The 16,771-nt window shown below is 34.0% G+C and overlaps 3 protein-coding genes across 3 annotated transcripts; 1 reads left to right on the top strand and 2 right to left on the bottom strand.

Annotated features, from left to right (window-relative positions):
• Positions 1-378: 378 nt before the first annotated feature.
• LOC130740218 (bifunctional pinoresinol-lariciresinol reductase 2-like) lies at positions 379-2,849 on the bottom strand. The gene is made up of 4 exons (XM_057592747.1): positions 2,274-2,849; positions 1,316-1,556; positions 768-971; positions 379-680 (listed from the first exon to the last, which is right to left on the bottom strand). Exons 1-4 carry the CDS (start codon positions 2,601-2,603, stop codon positions 517-519), a joined length of 939 nt encoding a protein of 312 aa, XP_057448730.1. The 5' UTR covers positions 2,604-2,849; the 3' UTR covers positions 379-516.
• A 3,964-nt stretch (positions 2,850-6,813) lies between these two features.
• On the top strand, positions 6,814-10,719 carry LOC130740214 (isoflavone reductase homolog). Its single transcript, XM_057592739.1, has 4 exons — positions 6,814-7,339; positions 8,912-9,152; positions 9,588-9,791; positions 10,321-10,719. The coding sequence occupies exons 1-4, from the start codon at positions 7,007-7,009 to the stop codon at positions 10,482-10,484; spliced, it is 942 nt and encodes a 313-aa protein (XP_057448722.1). The 5' UTR covers positions 6,814-7,006; the 3' UTR covers positions 10,485-10,719.
• A 399-nt stretch (positions 10,720-11,118) lies between these two features.
• Positions 11,119-13,668, bottom strand: LOC130740215 (myb family transcription factor PHL11). Its single transcript, XM_057592740.1, has 6 exons — positions 13,198-13,668; positions 12,756-12,832; positions 12,363-12,423; positions 12,085-12,172; positions 11,817-11,886; positions 11,119-11,691 (listed from the first exon to the last, which is right to left on the bottom strand). Exons 1-6 carry the CDS (start codon positions 13,334-13,336, stop codon positions 11,296-11,298), a joined length of 831 nt encoding a protein of 276 aa, XP_057448723.1. The 5' UTR covers positions 13,337-13,668; the 3' UTR covers positions 11,119-11,295.
• Between the last annotated feature and the right edge of the window lie 3,103 nt (positions 13,669-16,771).

Here is a 16,771-nt window from a genome sequence, read left to right as displayed (position 1 = left end):
TCCACTTGCTGCCATGGCCAAACCCAAACCTCTAAACCAAAGCCATGAAGTTGAAGATAAAACACAAGAAAAACAACATTGATGGCTTATAATCATGTGAGAGCAGGTGAAACAAGTCGAAAATAAAAGTCAAGATCGACATCTCCTGAACAAATTTCAACACCTTAATCAACCTCATGGTTTCTCTAATTTAAAAAATGGCAGTGAGACAGTGACGGTTTGACAAAACAAGCTCAACTTACCAAATCATATACAGTTTGTCTGAAGAGCAATTAAAAAACACAGCTTCTGTTCATAGATATATATCTTGCAATTCTTTAGAAACGAAGCCAAATAATTGAAAAACAAGCTTCCACTCCATAAAATGACCCAAGCCAAGAAAATAATTGTCTCGTTATAATTGCATTTCATTTGCAATAGCAGAGAATATGATAAGTACTTTGATTTCATTTATTTTTCTTATTTAAAATTACAATGACGCAATCATCATTAACTTAAATTTCAAAGGAAACGCTTTTATACATAGCGTTTCATGTAGTCATGAACTGTGGTGTACTTGATTTCAGGATAAAGTTCACAAGCTTCAACCTCTTCTTCTCCTATCTCAAAATTTGTCAGGCAGCCTTCAAAGCAAACATGGTAGTAATGTATCAATCCAACTTGCTCTGCATATGCTTGTCCTGTTTCTCAACATGAAAAGTATTATTAGTAAGTTTTTAAAAAAACAATATTACATGATTTTGCAAATTCAATGATACATGTCTCACCTTCCAAGGAACTCAGAAACTGTTCAGCAGAAATTGAAGATTTTTCCAGCTCTTTTCCAATCAGCTTCTCCCAAATTTGAACAACCTCTCTCTGGGACAATATGTTCTTAGGTGGCCTTATGTAAACTGTCTTGTTTAGAGTTCTTGGGTCATCTATGGTTTTGATGGTGTACATGGCTATATCATCTTCATCCACATAGATAGCTGCCAAATTAAGAGACACTTACTTGAAACAATGACTTACATAGTATGTAGAAAACAACACTAAAATGTTATCTTACACCCATTTCCTCCCACACCCAGAGAAAGAAAAAAACTAGAGAGATTATGTGTCATGTGATTAGAAAAAAATGAGGAATAAAAAGAAAAAAAAGTGAAATTGGAATAAAAAAAAGCGAGTGTCAATATATAAGATCGAAATCTTCTGTCACCATGTCTATTTTAATTGGGATGAAAAAAATTTATCCGTGGAATTCGAAATTAAGTTGAAAACAGAAGATGTTGATCCTAATCTATTAACACTAGGAAGCACATAGCTAATTAGTTACCCTTTATGTTGCCATCTCCAAACAACACCACAGATTCCTTAGAGGGGATTATAGACCCTGGTTGACACAGCCCACCAAGGAAGTAACCAGCAAAGCAATTAGCAGAAATATAGGTGAATGGTATGTTAGCCTCTTGAATGGCTTTTCTCACAACCATTTTGTCATCAAATGTTACTCTTCCTGGCTCCAATGCATGCTCCATCCTTGCTGGATCTGTCCCAAACTCTGATGGCAAAAATCTCTGTGCATATATATACAGAATGTCAATTCTTAACAGCAAGAAATTCAGCAAAATTGCAGTTCATACATATATTTCACTTAGTGTGAATTTGTAAAGTTCATAGGTTTTAAAGTTAAAAACAGAAGTAATTCTTGCAGAAGCTACTAAAAGTAACTTTTGAGGTGTCATTTTCGAATTTGGATCATCTCCGGCAAGCTTCTCTACAACCCCTCTCATGCATAATTTTGACCATTGATTTTGGTAAGTGGTAATGATTAATCAATGGCTAAGATAAATTTCAATAAAACATAATATATCAAATTAGGTGCATTTTTTGTTTCACGCTAGCAAAGGTCTTGAGTTCCTTTCATGTTTGCACCTTACTGAGCCTTGTAACGCGCATTCTCAAATTTCAATGCACCGAAATCAAACATGTCATATATTACGGTGATTAATATTGCTGAAGAGGCTTGAGAGGCGATAGAAATTGAATTCGTCATTTTCTCAAAATGTTGAAATGTTAATTTTAAAATTCATTATTATATGTAATATTAACATGACATTAGTGTACTAAGCAATTTCTTGATCAAATATGAAATGGCATAACAATAAGTAGAACATGGAAAAGTTTTCTTAAAATACTATATGGTATGATAAGATTTTATTTCATATTACTTAGGAGACTTAGTGATGTGACTATATGAGATTGTGATGACCCTATACTAAAAGGTTCATTACCTTGACATTTCCAGCTTCTTTGATTGCATCAACAAGTTTAAGTTGGAGGAGAATTTGGTGGCTGCGGATGTGAACACCAGATATGGCACAAATCACAACATCAACAAGTTTCACAGCATTCACAAGGCTCTGGTGATCATTGAAAGAACCTTTCACAAGCTTAGCTCCTTGTTCCTTGAATGACAAAAGCAACTGAACTCTCTCAATGTCAACACCAATATCTGGCCTCTGAAGAACGTATGTTTCATGTCCCTGAGCCAAACATGCCTTCACTAACCTCTTTCCTAGGTACCCTGTTCCTCCAACAATAAGGACCTTGCTCTTTTCCATCTCTCAATTCTCTCTGTTTTTAATTTTTGATCTATTATTGTTTCTTGAAGTGAAGATGTGAATTTAGGGCCCTTATTATATAATTGAGGATGCTATTAGCTACAATATTGCTGTCTTAGAGTGTACATACAATACAACTTGAAAACGTGAATCATACTATTTTACCATTCACACTCTTGTTTGGCTATTCTTGGGAGGAATGCAAATGAACTGTTGCTTTGCCTTTGAGGTAAAGTCAATTTTGCTTGAAATTTTCAGCCTCTAGCTAGGTGGTGAACATTGACAGTGGCCCTAAAGCTCTTATTATTATTGTGTAACCAAACAGTGTTTCACGTTGAAAAATGAACTTGGTTAAGAAAGTTATTTTGTCGATCGGTCTTGCCTAAGTTACTCCAATTTCATCTTGCCTACTGCCTACTGCCTACTGCCTGCCAATAATTTTAAATTAAATTACTTGTGAATTTTGCAATTTTTTACTTTATTTATGATAAATAGTTCCATTAGTCCACTATAATGGGGTAAAATATTCACATAGGGTAATTTAAACAAACCCTTACCATAATATTTTGAAAAATAAAGTCGAGGGGTTAGAAGTCCCACAATATCTATAGATATGAATAAGAAAGTGCTTATAAAAGGTATAACAAATCTTACATCTAAATAAGTTTTTTGAGATAGAATTAGACCTCTCAAATTTTAATATAGCATTAAAACTTATCATAGATCTGTTTAGAGGAAATCAACACCCCGCAAATGTCAAATCCTGCAATTGTGATGTGTTTTTCTAAAACTTCTCTTATTTAATGGAGAGTAAACTAGTATTCGCAGCCTAAATGATATAGATAGAAATGGTCAATAGGGAAATAAAGTTTTATTTTCTTGTGACGTGTTTTTCTAGTAAACTTTCTCTATTTTAATAGAGAGTGAACTAGTATTCGTGGCCTAAATGATATTTGCTGGAACTTAATTTCTCGTGTCCAGTGTTCATATAAAAATAATTTTACAAATATCTTTATATTATATTTTAGAAGAAGGAAAGTCACCAGTACATTTCTTAGATTTTTAACTAATTAATAAAAAAAATGATATTTTTTTATTGAGGTTGTCTCAATGACCATAGATTTCCTGACCAGGTGGCTAATAGACAAAAAAAAAATGACCATAGACAAAATTTGAGTTAAATCACTCTAATTCTAGGAAATACAATTCAAATACTCATAAGATCCATATTTATAATATTTTTAAGGATGTCCCTTAACCAGACCTTGGATACGGTGGGCTTGCAAACGTCCAACTCCAGACAAACGCGTGCATAACGCCCATGATCGATGCAAGTGAAGCGTATTTCCGTCAACCTTGATAGACTTGTCGACCGCCTCTTCAAGAGGAAGTGAACACCGGATTCAATCCAGAAAATCTCAGCTACACCAACGATTTCAAGGTGGAGGAGGCTGATGGGATGAAATCTGGACTCCATTGTGCCACAACAACACAATGGTTAAAAATCATCCATGGTCCACCATGCAACACTCTTTCCATGTCCATTTCCTTGTCAAACTTGATCATGTAGAACCATGGTCAATACCAAAACCTCCACTAGGTTTCCAAAGGCTAAGGAGTTTCATCTTCATAGTTAGCTCAAGTAGTAAGAGCTATGGGTACATAAGGGTTGAGTGGGATGAAGGGTGAAGGGTACAAGGTTCGAACCATGAGGAGTGACTAATTTACTAACACCTAACGTTTGCCTATTAAAAAAAATAAAAATAAAATTGTAACCCAGATTCTTTCCAATCACCTTTAATTACCACCAATCACCTTTAATTAATTACCACCAACGCTTTCTTCCAAGGTTTGCTGAGTGTTATCATAATTACGTTCCTAAGTGTATTTGAGTGGGTATTGAACTATCATGAGTGAAAAGAAAAAAAACCTTTATGCAACCTTAATCATGAGGTTGATGTTTCGATAATCGCTTATGAGAATAAAGCGTATTTTATGATGCTTAATGTGACCATCCACAAAATGGATTAGGCACGGTTGTGGATGCTATGCAAAAAATTTCTGAGTTTGATAGAAGAGTGAAAACTTTTTTCAACTACCCTACACTAAACTCTCATAAAAGTTTGATAAAAAATTACTACATGAATAATTTTATATTTAACACGCTAATATTTAGTCAAAAAGTAATTTCACATCATACTAATATTTTTTTTTTGAAAAGCAGATGGTGGTATAGTTTTTAAATCCAACGTCATTAATTATAAGTAGGTATAGTTTTTATGATCGATATAACTAATTAAAATCAACAATTAATGCACGTTTAGTTGTCAAACTACACCAACTCTTGTTTGACAATTGTAATTACTAAATCTAGAAGCAATGCTTTAAGGCCACCAGGCTATCTACCCTTGCATAAATCAGAATTGATGTTTTTCAAATTTGAAGAAAAAAGTTGCAATCACTGAAGGATTTGGTCAGCCAACTAGTAACTAAAGAAAAAGTTAAAACTTTGAAGTCTGCTTACATGATATCATCAATGCATGTTTGGTTGGAAACTGGTAAGAGTCATAGTTAGTGAATAATGATACTTACCCACTCCTTTTTCACCTCCACCTCATTAAATAAGAAGAGAATTAATAGATATAACTGATATAATGTGTGATGTGACCGAAAATGCAGAAAAAGATAAAAAGAAAAAGGGGTAAAAATGAGATGTAAGAGAAAGTGAGGTGTGTATATATCATTAGTCATAGTTAGATACAAGCTGCGTCTAGCATAGTGATAATGACACAAAATCTATGCTTATCCACACACACAAAAAACTAACACAAAATCTATGAAAGGAAGAGTATCATGATGAGTGGTTTGAAAATGAAAATACTAATAAATTGAAAACTGAATCATATTTAATCAATAATGAAGTTGAAGTTAATTAAAAAAAAAAGTTGAAGTTGATTTCCGAAACATAAATAAAAAGGGTTGTCAAAATGACTCATGGCGAAGTTTGAGTTAAATAACTCATCATCCAATCACATTTGATATAAGTGAGTTGAAAATAAATTAATAAATAAAATATAGAAATTTCAACTCACTTATCTTCAATGTGATTGGATGATGAGTTATTTCCAAACTTTTCTTGGGTCATTTAGACAACCCCTAAATAAAAATAGTGAAATTGAAGTGTATTTAATATATACTATGTTTGTTTTTTTATAGGCAATAAGCAATATATTGAAGCGAAGTATAAGGGGTACTTCAACCCAATACATAGGAGGAAGAGGGAGAAAAAGAAATAAAAATGTTAACTATACATAACCACAACAAAGATCCTCCTACTATGTTTGTATTAATTATACGCAAGACTTTTGTACTGAGATTTTCTTATTCATCCTAGCTAAAAATTAATTATTCTGATAAAAAAATTGCTTTCTTATTAATCTCCTTTTTCAAATGTAATAGAATATTATGTTTTCCTCTTGAAAAAAAAATGTAACGGAATATTGAAAAATGATGCACATGCCTTGTGCCCTCCAACTCTTTGCCTTACTTTTCCACTTTGGAGAATTTAGTTCTAGATTAATCAATGAGCACAACATTTTTTCTTAAATTGTTGGGTAATTAATATACGTACTAATTGAATTCCTATAAAAAAAATGTACTAATTGAACATAACTTTAACGAATAAGATGTGTGAATGCTTTTTTTTTCTAAAAGGAAAAAACAAGTTAGTGAAGAAACAAGAAAGTAGGTAGTAGTTTTTATTGAATGTGACTATTATGGACAATGATACCCTTTGTTGGGAGAGAAAAATGCAATTTAAAATATGAGACCTTCCACCAACACCGAAAGCCACGAAGAAAACCCAACGTCACATTTTGACTCAAAATCTTGAAACATTAAATTTATAAGTTGCATCTCTTATAAAGTATTCACTTTACTCTTATTTAACCAATGTAAACCTCTTATATACTAACACTTCAATTCTTAACCTTCACTCTCTCAAGTATAAGTCATCACCACGTTACCATCCGCTCCTTCCAAAAAAACTATCCACAGTTAGGTGACTCGTCTCATTTTTTTTTTTTCGTTTCATACGGGTCTTCCAATTTATTTCCACGTGTTTTAGGTGTATGAATCTCTTTCCTATCTGGAATTTGCATACGCCGCCAGCTAGCATTTATGGACTGTAAAGTAACTTGCACTACATATATGGAAGACACACTTTTGATTACTATATCATGGAGTAACTTGCACTACAAATTAAATTAACAAGACATGCATCTTTAGGAGCTATGCCCATACCTTATGTAGCCCTTTATATTTATATAGTGAATGAGCCTTGCCCCTTCAGGCACACAGTATTATCAACTTTGACTTGAGGAACAGGAGAGGAGATAAAGGCCATGGGAATTAAGAGCAAGGTTCTTGTTGTGGGAGGTACAGGGTATATTGGGAGGAGAATTGTGAGGGCAAGTATAGAGCAAGGGCATGAAACTTATGTTCTCCAACGTCCAGACATTGGGCTTGATGTAGAGAAGGTGCAGATGCTGGTGTCCTTCAAGAAGCAAGGTGCTCGTCTTGTGGAGGCTTCTTTCTCCGATCACCAGAGCCTCGTGGATGCGGTGAAGCTCGTGGATGTTGTGATCTGCACCATGTCTGGGGTTCATTTCCGGTCTCATAACATTTTGATGCAGCTCAAACTTGTTGAAGCCATCAAGGCTGCAGGGAACGTTAAGGTACATATGCAGTATCTGTATATTATTGTTGCTCGGTAGGACTTGTGTATGCCCTCCTTGCCTTTAGATTTTAGAATTAGAGGTCATAAGTTGGTTGAGCCGACAAGCCGTCATCGCAGTGGTAAAAATGTTTGTTTGAACTTTAGGTTGAGAGCTCAATTTGTATGGGCCGCACTCTTAAAAAGAAACTTTTGATATTTCACCACATCAAATGAGAATTGCAAAACAAATTTAAAACACTTAAAAAAATTATTTTTATATTTACAAATTACAGCTTGTCTAAATGAACAATGAAAAATGTAAAAACTTAGTTTAAATAATCACCGTAGTCTTAGTTGGACCGATAATATTTAAAATAATAGAATTTCTGACATAGTTATTTTAAAAATCATTGGTCTACCTAGGATTAAGATGATTTAACCAAAGTTTTTTTAGGTTTAAATAACTCCATACAATTGAATAATTTTTAAACATTTTTTTTTACAAATAATATATATATATATATATATTGAACAGTAACATATTTTTCATTTTGCTACTAATGGAATATCCGTAAATTATTGAAATTGGTAAGAGAGTTAAAAAAAAATTGGTCAATGGTAAAAGAGTTAGAACTGATTCAAATTCTAAGATTTTTGGGTTGAAATGTATCCACCGTTTGGGTACCAAATAAAGGCATATACCAAACATTTTTTTTGGTCAACATAATCAATAAGAACACATTTGGTTGGCCCACTAAAATATACTTTCTGGGCTTATGTGCGCGGAAACCCGGTGGAGTGTATGAAATTCTCTTTTCTTTAGATGGTGGAGGAAATTATTATAAAATTATGCTATAGAAAATAATTTAGTTACATAAGATGAATATTAAGATGTGATAAGTGAGAGAATAATAAAAATGATGAAGGAGAGGAATAGAAGAGAGAAAAACAGAGAAAATACAAGACATTTCTTCATAATTCACACTTTTAAGTTTTACCTTCCTGCAAAAGGTAAAAATATTATAAGCATTTTCCACAATAATATACTATTTTTTATGTTACTAATTTAATAAACTCACGTTTTCTCGAATAATGCTTTGTTCACGTATTTTCCACTTATACTAAAAGAAAGATAAATAGAAAGAGAGAATGGAGAAATAAAATAAGTGATATAATATGTGATTAGAAAATGTAGATAGAGGTAGAAACAAAAAGAGTTGTGATAGGTAAACCACTGATAGTGATTAACACCCTTAGACACCTAGAACATGTGGAGAGATCAATGATGGAGAGAGGTCTAGGTCACATCATATCCTTCTTGATTGTATAAAATACGAGGTGTTTTTAGGTGTATGTCACTATTAATGCTGTTTTTGGTTTTTAGTTGAAAGTCTGTTTGGCGTATTAGAATTTGAGATCACTCATTCTGAAGCCCCAAATGTGAAAGAGGTTTTATATCACAATTGAGTGAAAGCACATTCAAACTAAAAAAACAAAGAGGTATTCATATATCATTTTTGAAAGAAAAAAAGTATAATGTGAATGAATGATTACTCCTTTTCCTCTAACTTTTTCTTTTCTCTTCCTTTAGCGTTTTCTGCCTTCAGAATTTGGCATGGACCCAGCACTCATGGGACATGCACTTGAACCTGGAAGGGTCACATTCGATGAAAAAATGACTGTGAGGAAAGCAATTGAGGATGCCAACATCCCTTTCACCTATATATCTGCCAACTGCTTTGCTGGCTACTTCGCTTCTAACCTCGCTCAGATGGGTACTCTCTTCCCACCTCGAGACAAAGTGCTTCTCTACGGTGATGGCAATGTCAAAGGTATCCAAATTTTCAAATTATTAGCAAATTCTATAATTTAATACTTTTCTTTAATGCCATCTTGTGCTGAAATTATAATCAGAATTTTAGTGTTTATGTCTGTTTGCACTAGTGTTAACGGATTACGGATACACAGTCACGTGGTCTGATACAATAATTAGAACATACTTAAATTAGTTATTTGTACTGGATGGTTATTAATTCTGTTGTAAGTAGTTAGTTAACAAGTAGTTTTATGGTTTGTTAGAGTAGTTAGCTTGATCTGTTAGAAACAGTTAGCTTGGTAGTTGAATAATGACTTTGTATATAAACTTTCATAGTGAATGAATGAAGCTAGAACGTCATTTCCAATTTTGGTCCCCAACCTATTGATTCTCTAGTTAACTAAATGCCTTGTATGATGATGAACTCACAATAAGCTGTTATTTGGTGCAGTTGTTTTAATGGATGAAGATGATGTTGCGACATACACAATCAAGACAATTGATGATCCACGAACATTGAACAAGACAGTGTACCTAAGGCCACCAGAAAACATCCTCTCTCAAAGAGAGCTAATTGAGAAATGGGAGAAGCTCATAGGAAAGCAACTAGACAAGTCCACTATGTCTGAACAAGACTTTCTTTCTTCCCTCAAAGGTTAAAGATGTTCACATTTCAGTTTCTATTTCATCTCACTTTCACTTCTTTTTTCTTCATATCTCTCATTTTTTCCTTATCACATCATCTATCATACATATATCTCTCAATTCTCTTTTTTTCTTCCTATCTCTTTTCATTTGATGAAGGTGGAAAAGTATGAAAAATTCATTTTTTAAGTTAAAATGCACCCAATTTGCCCAAAATAAAATAATAAAAAAGAAGCACACCTAGAATATGTGTCAGGAGTAACCAAATGAGTTAATTGAATTACCGATTTCACCTTTCGTCTTCTAAGTAAATGATTGAGGGTTCGTTTTTCAACTCTTATAAATGGAAAAATTTATCGGTCAATCTCCTACCGCTTAGTCTGATGACAAATGACAATATATTAGTCTCACAACTATCAACTGTAGATATCTTGATAAAAAAAATGTGTAAGAAGGGTGTCAAAGAGTTTCTTTTGCTAAAGAGTAGTTCATACATATGTCAATAAATAATGACTCTTGATTTGTGTGAATTCCTGCAGGTTTGGACTTTGCAAGCCAAGTGGGAGTGGGGCATTTCTATCATGTTTTTTATGAAGGGTGTTTGACAAACTTTGAAATAGCAGAACATGGAGTGGAAGCGTCAGAGCTTTATCCAGAGGTGAAGTACACACGCATGGATGAGTACCTACAACCTTATGTCTGATGAGATTATGTAAGCATGAAGAATTCAACCCTCCAAGCAGAAAATCTGAGTGATCTTGTAATAAAACTTTGAGGAGAAAAGAACGCTGGCCATATATGTGCAAGAAGTGATTTTCATTGTCAGTTGAAGGTTTATAATCATGTTTGCTTTCTTTGTGAACTTATTTGATTTTTCATCTGAACTCCACAGAAAATTGACCTTATAGTGGTGACTCAATTGCAGTAATGTTTGTGGATGCTCATTCTTGACCGGCTCCATCTTTTTTGCAAAAGTATTAAAAAATAATAACTTAATTGTGACTTCTATTTTATTCTTAAGAAAAATAATAAAGTAAAATAATATGTGTGAAGTGGCTTCAAATGTTCCTTTAAGTTTATTTGAATACGTACTCATTTTCACTTACAAGTTTTATCTCAAAGGAATAAATATTAAATTTGGATGTATAGGACAAGTATTTTGAAAAGTGAAATATGTATAATTTACCATTTTGGATGTACTTTATGTCATATAAATAATTGTGTTAAGATTATATTGATTACAAAACTTGTGTTCTTGTTGCAGTGACACAGATACTTGTTGTCTTACGGAAGAAAAAAAAAATTGACTTGGTTTGTCCAAGCAAGGTGTTAGGTTTGATATATAGAAATTGGGAACAAGCAAAGACCATAGCTTTCCTTTAGAAAATGAGAGATAACATGTTATCCTAATATGCAACTTTGGTCAATAAGAGAGGGAAGAAAATTATGGACAATATTTTGGGAAGTAAATTGAGAATAATATTATTCAGTTCAATGGTTAAACATGAGACAGGTCAAAAATTGTATACCCTATATGAAAGCATCTTGGATTCCATTTCAGCTCCATCTGCAGATACCATTTCATTGTTGCTACCTTTAATGTTTAAGTCAAACTCCCCCTCAATCTTAGGCTTTTGATCCTCATAATCTTCTCTCTCTCCTCCTTGATAATGGAAAGCTGAGCTATGACTCTTATTATAAAAATCATTCATGTCCATTATGTCATCTTTACTGTCTCTATTCATATTTTCCATGAAATTTGACAAAGCAAAGTTGAATTCAGACAACTGAGCTCTTGATGCTTCAAGAGTGCCTGATCCATCCAGGGAGATGCTCCTCTGGGCTTTCTCTAATGCAGCTTGCAAATACTTCCCTTGGGCCTCTATTCTCATCTGCAATTTCTTCTGTACCTATTACAAGGAAGGGCTTTGTTCAAGTGAATTAAGATTTTATAAAATTGAACATGAAAACTTTGTCAGAAAGTCACACCTCAGTCCTCACAGATAAAGCTTTGCAAGTAAAAAATGATTACTACCTCAAGCTGCTCTTCCAATCTCTTTTGAACTTCAATCTGACATCTCAGTGCTTCTGCTATTGGGATTTCTCTGTTTTGGTTATGTAAATTAGTTAGCAAAGGAGAAACTATAAAGATGCAGTGAGTTGCATTTACATAAAAATTGAAATGCTAATGCCTAAGTAACAAGTGTTAGGTGAGAATTGGGGTCATGGGAATTATTGCCATGCATATAACCTAAACAAAAGTGAAATAGAATTATTGCTCAAATAGTCAAATTGTAACATACCCCCCTTCATTATCTTCCTTATCACCTCTGTAACTGTAACTGGTATTAGGCCCTGAAGAACGATGACTGAAATTTACATATGAACATCCTAATTAAAGAAGAAACACAAACAAGGAAGGAATGTTATTGAACTTTTCCAGATTGTATGCCCTCTAGTTTAAGCAAAGAGACAAAACTAATAGAAAGACAAAAACTAGCTAGTAAAACATAACCTCTCTTTTGGAGAATTGGTTGAATTATAAGATAATTAGTTAAAAAAGATTGATTCAGAAACTCACTATTATTTTCTTTGTAGTGTTCGTCACTTTGCTTTCTAGCCTGCTGTCCAAGTCTATACTTCTGCAAATTAACAGGCAACACCATATTATGCCTCCAAATGGCAAGTCTTTGATGATGGTTAGGAGAAATAGTAAAATGAAGGAAAAAGGAAGATAAATTTGAGGTTAGTCAGCTAATAAATACTAATAGCATAAAAAGATAGAGAAGCCGGCACAATTTGATTCTTCACCAATCCATGGTACTAATGAAAGTATCATCTTAGAATTTTTGTATTACTATATATATATTACTCTATTGTAGTCCTAATGACTGAAAATAATATTGATAAAATAGTTATTAATAAGTTATATTTTCAGTAATAAGACAGAAGAAAAAATGGAGAAACCAGTTACCTGTAAATGGCTCTTCAAATGATATAATGTCAAGCCTTTCAAGCCCATTAACCTCAGAACAGACTTGGGAGTCGCCTCTGAACACACAACAAAACATTTCAAATCAATGTCAAAACTATTTGGAATGAAAAGCTTTTAAAATTGAAATAGAGTCCAAAACTTCATGGAAAGGTATTTGAATTACATTTTCCCAGTTTCAGACATTTATTAACATCAAACAGAAGACATTCTTCTCTTCCAGTGAAAACTTCTCTTACAAGTTAACTTCTTTGTATTCAACAATACCACCTACTTGCATGGTTGGATACATTATGAAAAATCACTATGAAACCAAAATCATGGTAAACAATCGCAAAAGCTAGAAGAAGAGAACTTGTTTTTGACGATTGTGATTTTGGTTTCACTGCACACTGTAATCAAAGAAAAGGGTTGTAGAACATACTCTCGGGGCCACCAAGCTTTGTGACAGCATCGACGAACCGGTCGTGAAGATCAGCAGTCCACCTCAGCCTCGGCTTTGGGTCTCTTGTCATCATCATCACCACCCCATCATAACCTTCTCTGCCACCACCACTCTCCATCACACACTTCACACCCTCACTCACTCAACAACAACTCTTCTCTCTTTTCTGTCTTCAATTGCCAAAAAAGCAAATTCTAGTCTTTAAGGGGATATACCCTATGCAAGTGAAGATGTTTTTGCTAATGGAAATGGTAGAATCTGTAACTCCACAAGCTACAAAATACTCCGATCAGCAATCATTCATAGCTTATTGGAATCACAGACCAGAAACCAAACAAGTCAGAAAGTAGAACATCATTGAATGATTAGACTAAAACAGAGGAAGGAGTGAGTTTTGGTGTGAAAATAAATAAATGAATAAAAAAGAGAAAATGGCTCCGTCGCGTAGGAATCAACAAAAAAACAAAAAGCGTCAAATACGGCGTTTGATGGGCTTATATATAATTTTCTAACAGCGATTCAAATTATTGTCACCCAGGTTTTAATAATAAACATGTCACAAGTGATGATTTTTAAACTATCTATATTCTATACTACCTTCTATTTACTTTCTTGTCATTCTTAAACCTTGAACTAATTAGGTCTCTTTTGGAAAAACTTATTTCAACTTATGTTAAAGCATATGCATTATTGTAAATGTTTGAGAATATTTTCATGACCTACTTATTTTCCAAAGATTAAGCTCGGAAGCTCTCAGTTCCAATGCGGTGGTGTGCAGTGGTACGAGAGTACGTGGCTAACAATACGATGGAATGGTGAAAATCACGGCGGAAAAGATACTTACTAAAGACACTCCGACTCTTAAGTCAGTTTAAGATCAGAGAGATAATCTCAAAGATTAGAAAAGCATTAAGAAAGCCTTAGTGAGTAATGCTTGGCTTACATTGTTGTTCAAAATTGTAATTCTAGAAGTCAGAATGAACAATTGTAGAGGCGACCACCCATAACCAACCGATTATGTTAGAGGATTTGAGATGTTAGTCATGCTTAAGTGAATATTGGCCATTAACTCTAACAACTAATCATTTTGTTCAACTAGTTGGCTATAAGTTGATGTTATGAGTTTATTTTTAAACAGTTTAAATTAGCTTATAAAGAAGTGTTTTTATCTACCTATAATATATTTTAATTTTATTTTAATATTTTCCCACATTAGCTTAGGAATAAAAACTTTTGCAATAAGTGTTTATTCATAACCATACGGGGTGGCACAAGTGGTGAATGTGCATTTTCTTAAGGGATTTCACCTAAGCTTCTGGCCCGGGTTCGATCCCCTCTGAGATCAACAATAAAAACCTTTGTGGCCAGGGACATCACTATCGTATCCCAAGCCAGATTAGTCACGTGGGGCCCCTTACTCTCGTGGAGACTGGTGGCCAAAGGAGGAAAAAAAAATGTTTATTCATATTACATTTAATTTAGTTGTTTAATCAAACACTTGACAATTAATAGTAGAGTAATTTGTTAAGTTGAAAAGTAATGAATGAGAAACTTAAATCAAATTCTTTATATTTTATTGTCAAGTGTGTTCACTTAAATAAATAAGGAGAGTAGATAATTTCTCTAATAAAAAATTATTGTTTTAAAAAGAGTTTAATGAATATGTATAGTTAGTGTATAATTATTTTTACAATGACATCCAATTAACGTATATTACATAAGATGATTACATTCATTTCTGTTTTTAATTAAGACAAAAACTTATTTTCTAATTTGGCAAAGTTCAATTGAACATTTGTATAAACAAAATTTACACTGTCAATACATAGTTTTAATCCTTTTAAAAAGTATCTACAACCAAAAAATAACTTTAAAAGGTCACAATCTTACTATGAAGTGGAGGTTGTAAACTCAATTCATAGAAAACATGAGACAACATTTCTTACAAAGATTTCCAATTTAATCAGAACTACCTTTAGTAGAGAATATATATGATTAGATTTTGATGAAATGAACCTAGGAATTTTGATGTGAGATTTGTACTAAGTGAATGGAATCAGAATTGTTACAATACATTATGTATACTATCTTGATTTAGGTGGTATGTGGTTTAGGTGGTATATATATAATACTTAAGATTCATGTCACCTTGTAGAAATTAGCAGCTACTAATTAAGTACATTGTTTAAGGAACATGTTAGACGAAATCCCGGCGACGAATCCGAGGTAACATCGTGGTGGATACTGCGTTTTATAATTGTGGGACAGGTCGAGACAATGAATGACTAGGGTATCTAACGAATGTGTCAAGCTGCTGCATGTTAGCACCGTTGGATTGGATGATATGGGTAAGAATGATAGAAGAGAGGTGAGTTTGTTAGGATGATCCAACGGCAGCGGTTGCGGGGCCACGTGGAAGATTCTGACCAAAGGGGGAAAGGCCCAAAACTGAAGGGATAGAGTCCAAAAGGGAAGGTCACCTCGGAGTTTCGCTGTCACATGAGTGGGACCCACCAAACGACACACGTTTCGGTTTGTCCGTGGCGGCAGAATATTCTTCCTCCCTCTCCGGCGGAGCAACGGAGGAATGGAATGGACCAAGGAGCTGTATCTAGACTGGATGAGAAAAGATAATTTTTTATTTTTTATTCAATCAAATAATTTGTGTCTTTATGGTAGGAATGTGGTTGATGTGCTTTCACCTGTGGTGAATGGAGTGAATCACCATTTTGGTCCCTGAGATTGTAAGCGTCGGTCATAGTAGTCCCTGAGTTTCATTAATGGTGAAAAAAATCCCTGAGTTTGTCTCCGTCGGTCATAGTAGTCCCTAACCACGTTGGGCCGTTAGTCCCTGGGACGGAAAAGTGACATGTCACTTTAATTGACACCTTGGCTTGCCCCCGTGTCGTGCCACGTGTCATAAGTTACTTTCCCCCCAAAAATCTTTATTTCACAATGATCCCTGATGACGTGGCACCTCCCCATTGGACCAATATGTGGGCAAATTAGTCCCTGCCAACCTATGATCATAATACGTTGTAGAGTAGAGAGAGCGAGTGTCAGACCATCTTCTTCTTCCTTACCCATTGCAGAGAGAAAAGCTTCAACCTTTGAGAGGATTAGGTTGAAAAACACTGGTTCCCGAGCGGCGGTGAAGTTGGGTGTGTTCGTTGTTGTTGTCTGGTGAAGGACGACGACCGACGGTGACGAGTTCCACGGTGTGTCTTCATCGTTCTTCACGACGTAAAGGTATGTTTTTGCTTTAAGTTTCATCATTATTTTCGTCTTATATTTCATGGTTTTATTTGTGTTAGTGTTCGAATGGATGTTAGGTTGGTGTTTGTGTAGTGAGATTTTGGGTCTGGTTGTTGGATTTTATTTGGGGTTGGGGTTTATGATGATACATGCTATTATGGGAAAATGAAGAAAAGTTTTGTTTTTTCTATTTGTGTTCTAACCCGGCGTGCTTTGTTGAGTTGATTTGTGGTGGTTTTGAACGTTTTGATGTTATGTGAAAAACCCCAAATTTTGTATTGAGAAAACCAAAAAAAAT

Source organism: Lotus japonicus, chromosome 2, assembly GCF_012489685.1.
Source record: "Lotus japonicus ecotype B-129 chromosome 2, LjGifu_v1.2".
Classification (NCBI taxonomy): domain Eukaryota; kingdom Viridiplantae; phylum Streptophyta; class Magnoliopsida; order Fabales; family Fabaceae; genus Lotus; species Lotus japonicus.
The sequence above is the reverse complement of the archived record's forward strand: the minus strand, read 5'-3'. Positions and strand labels throughout refer to the sequence as shown.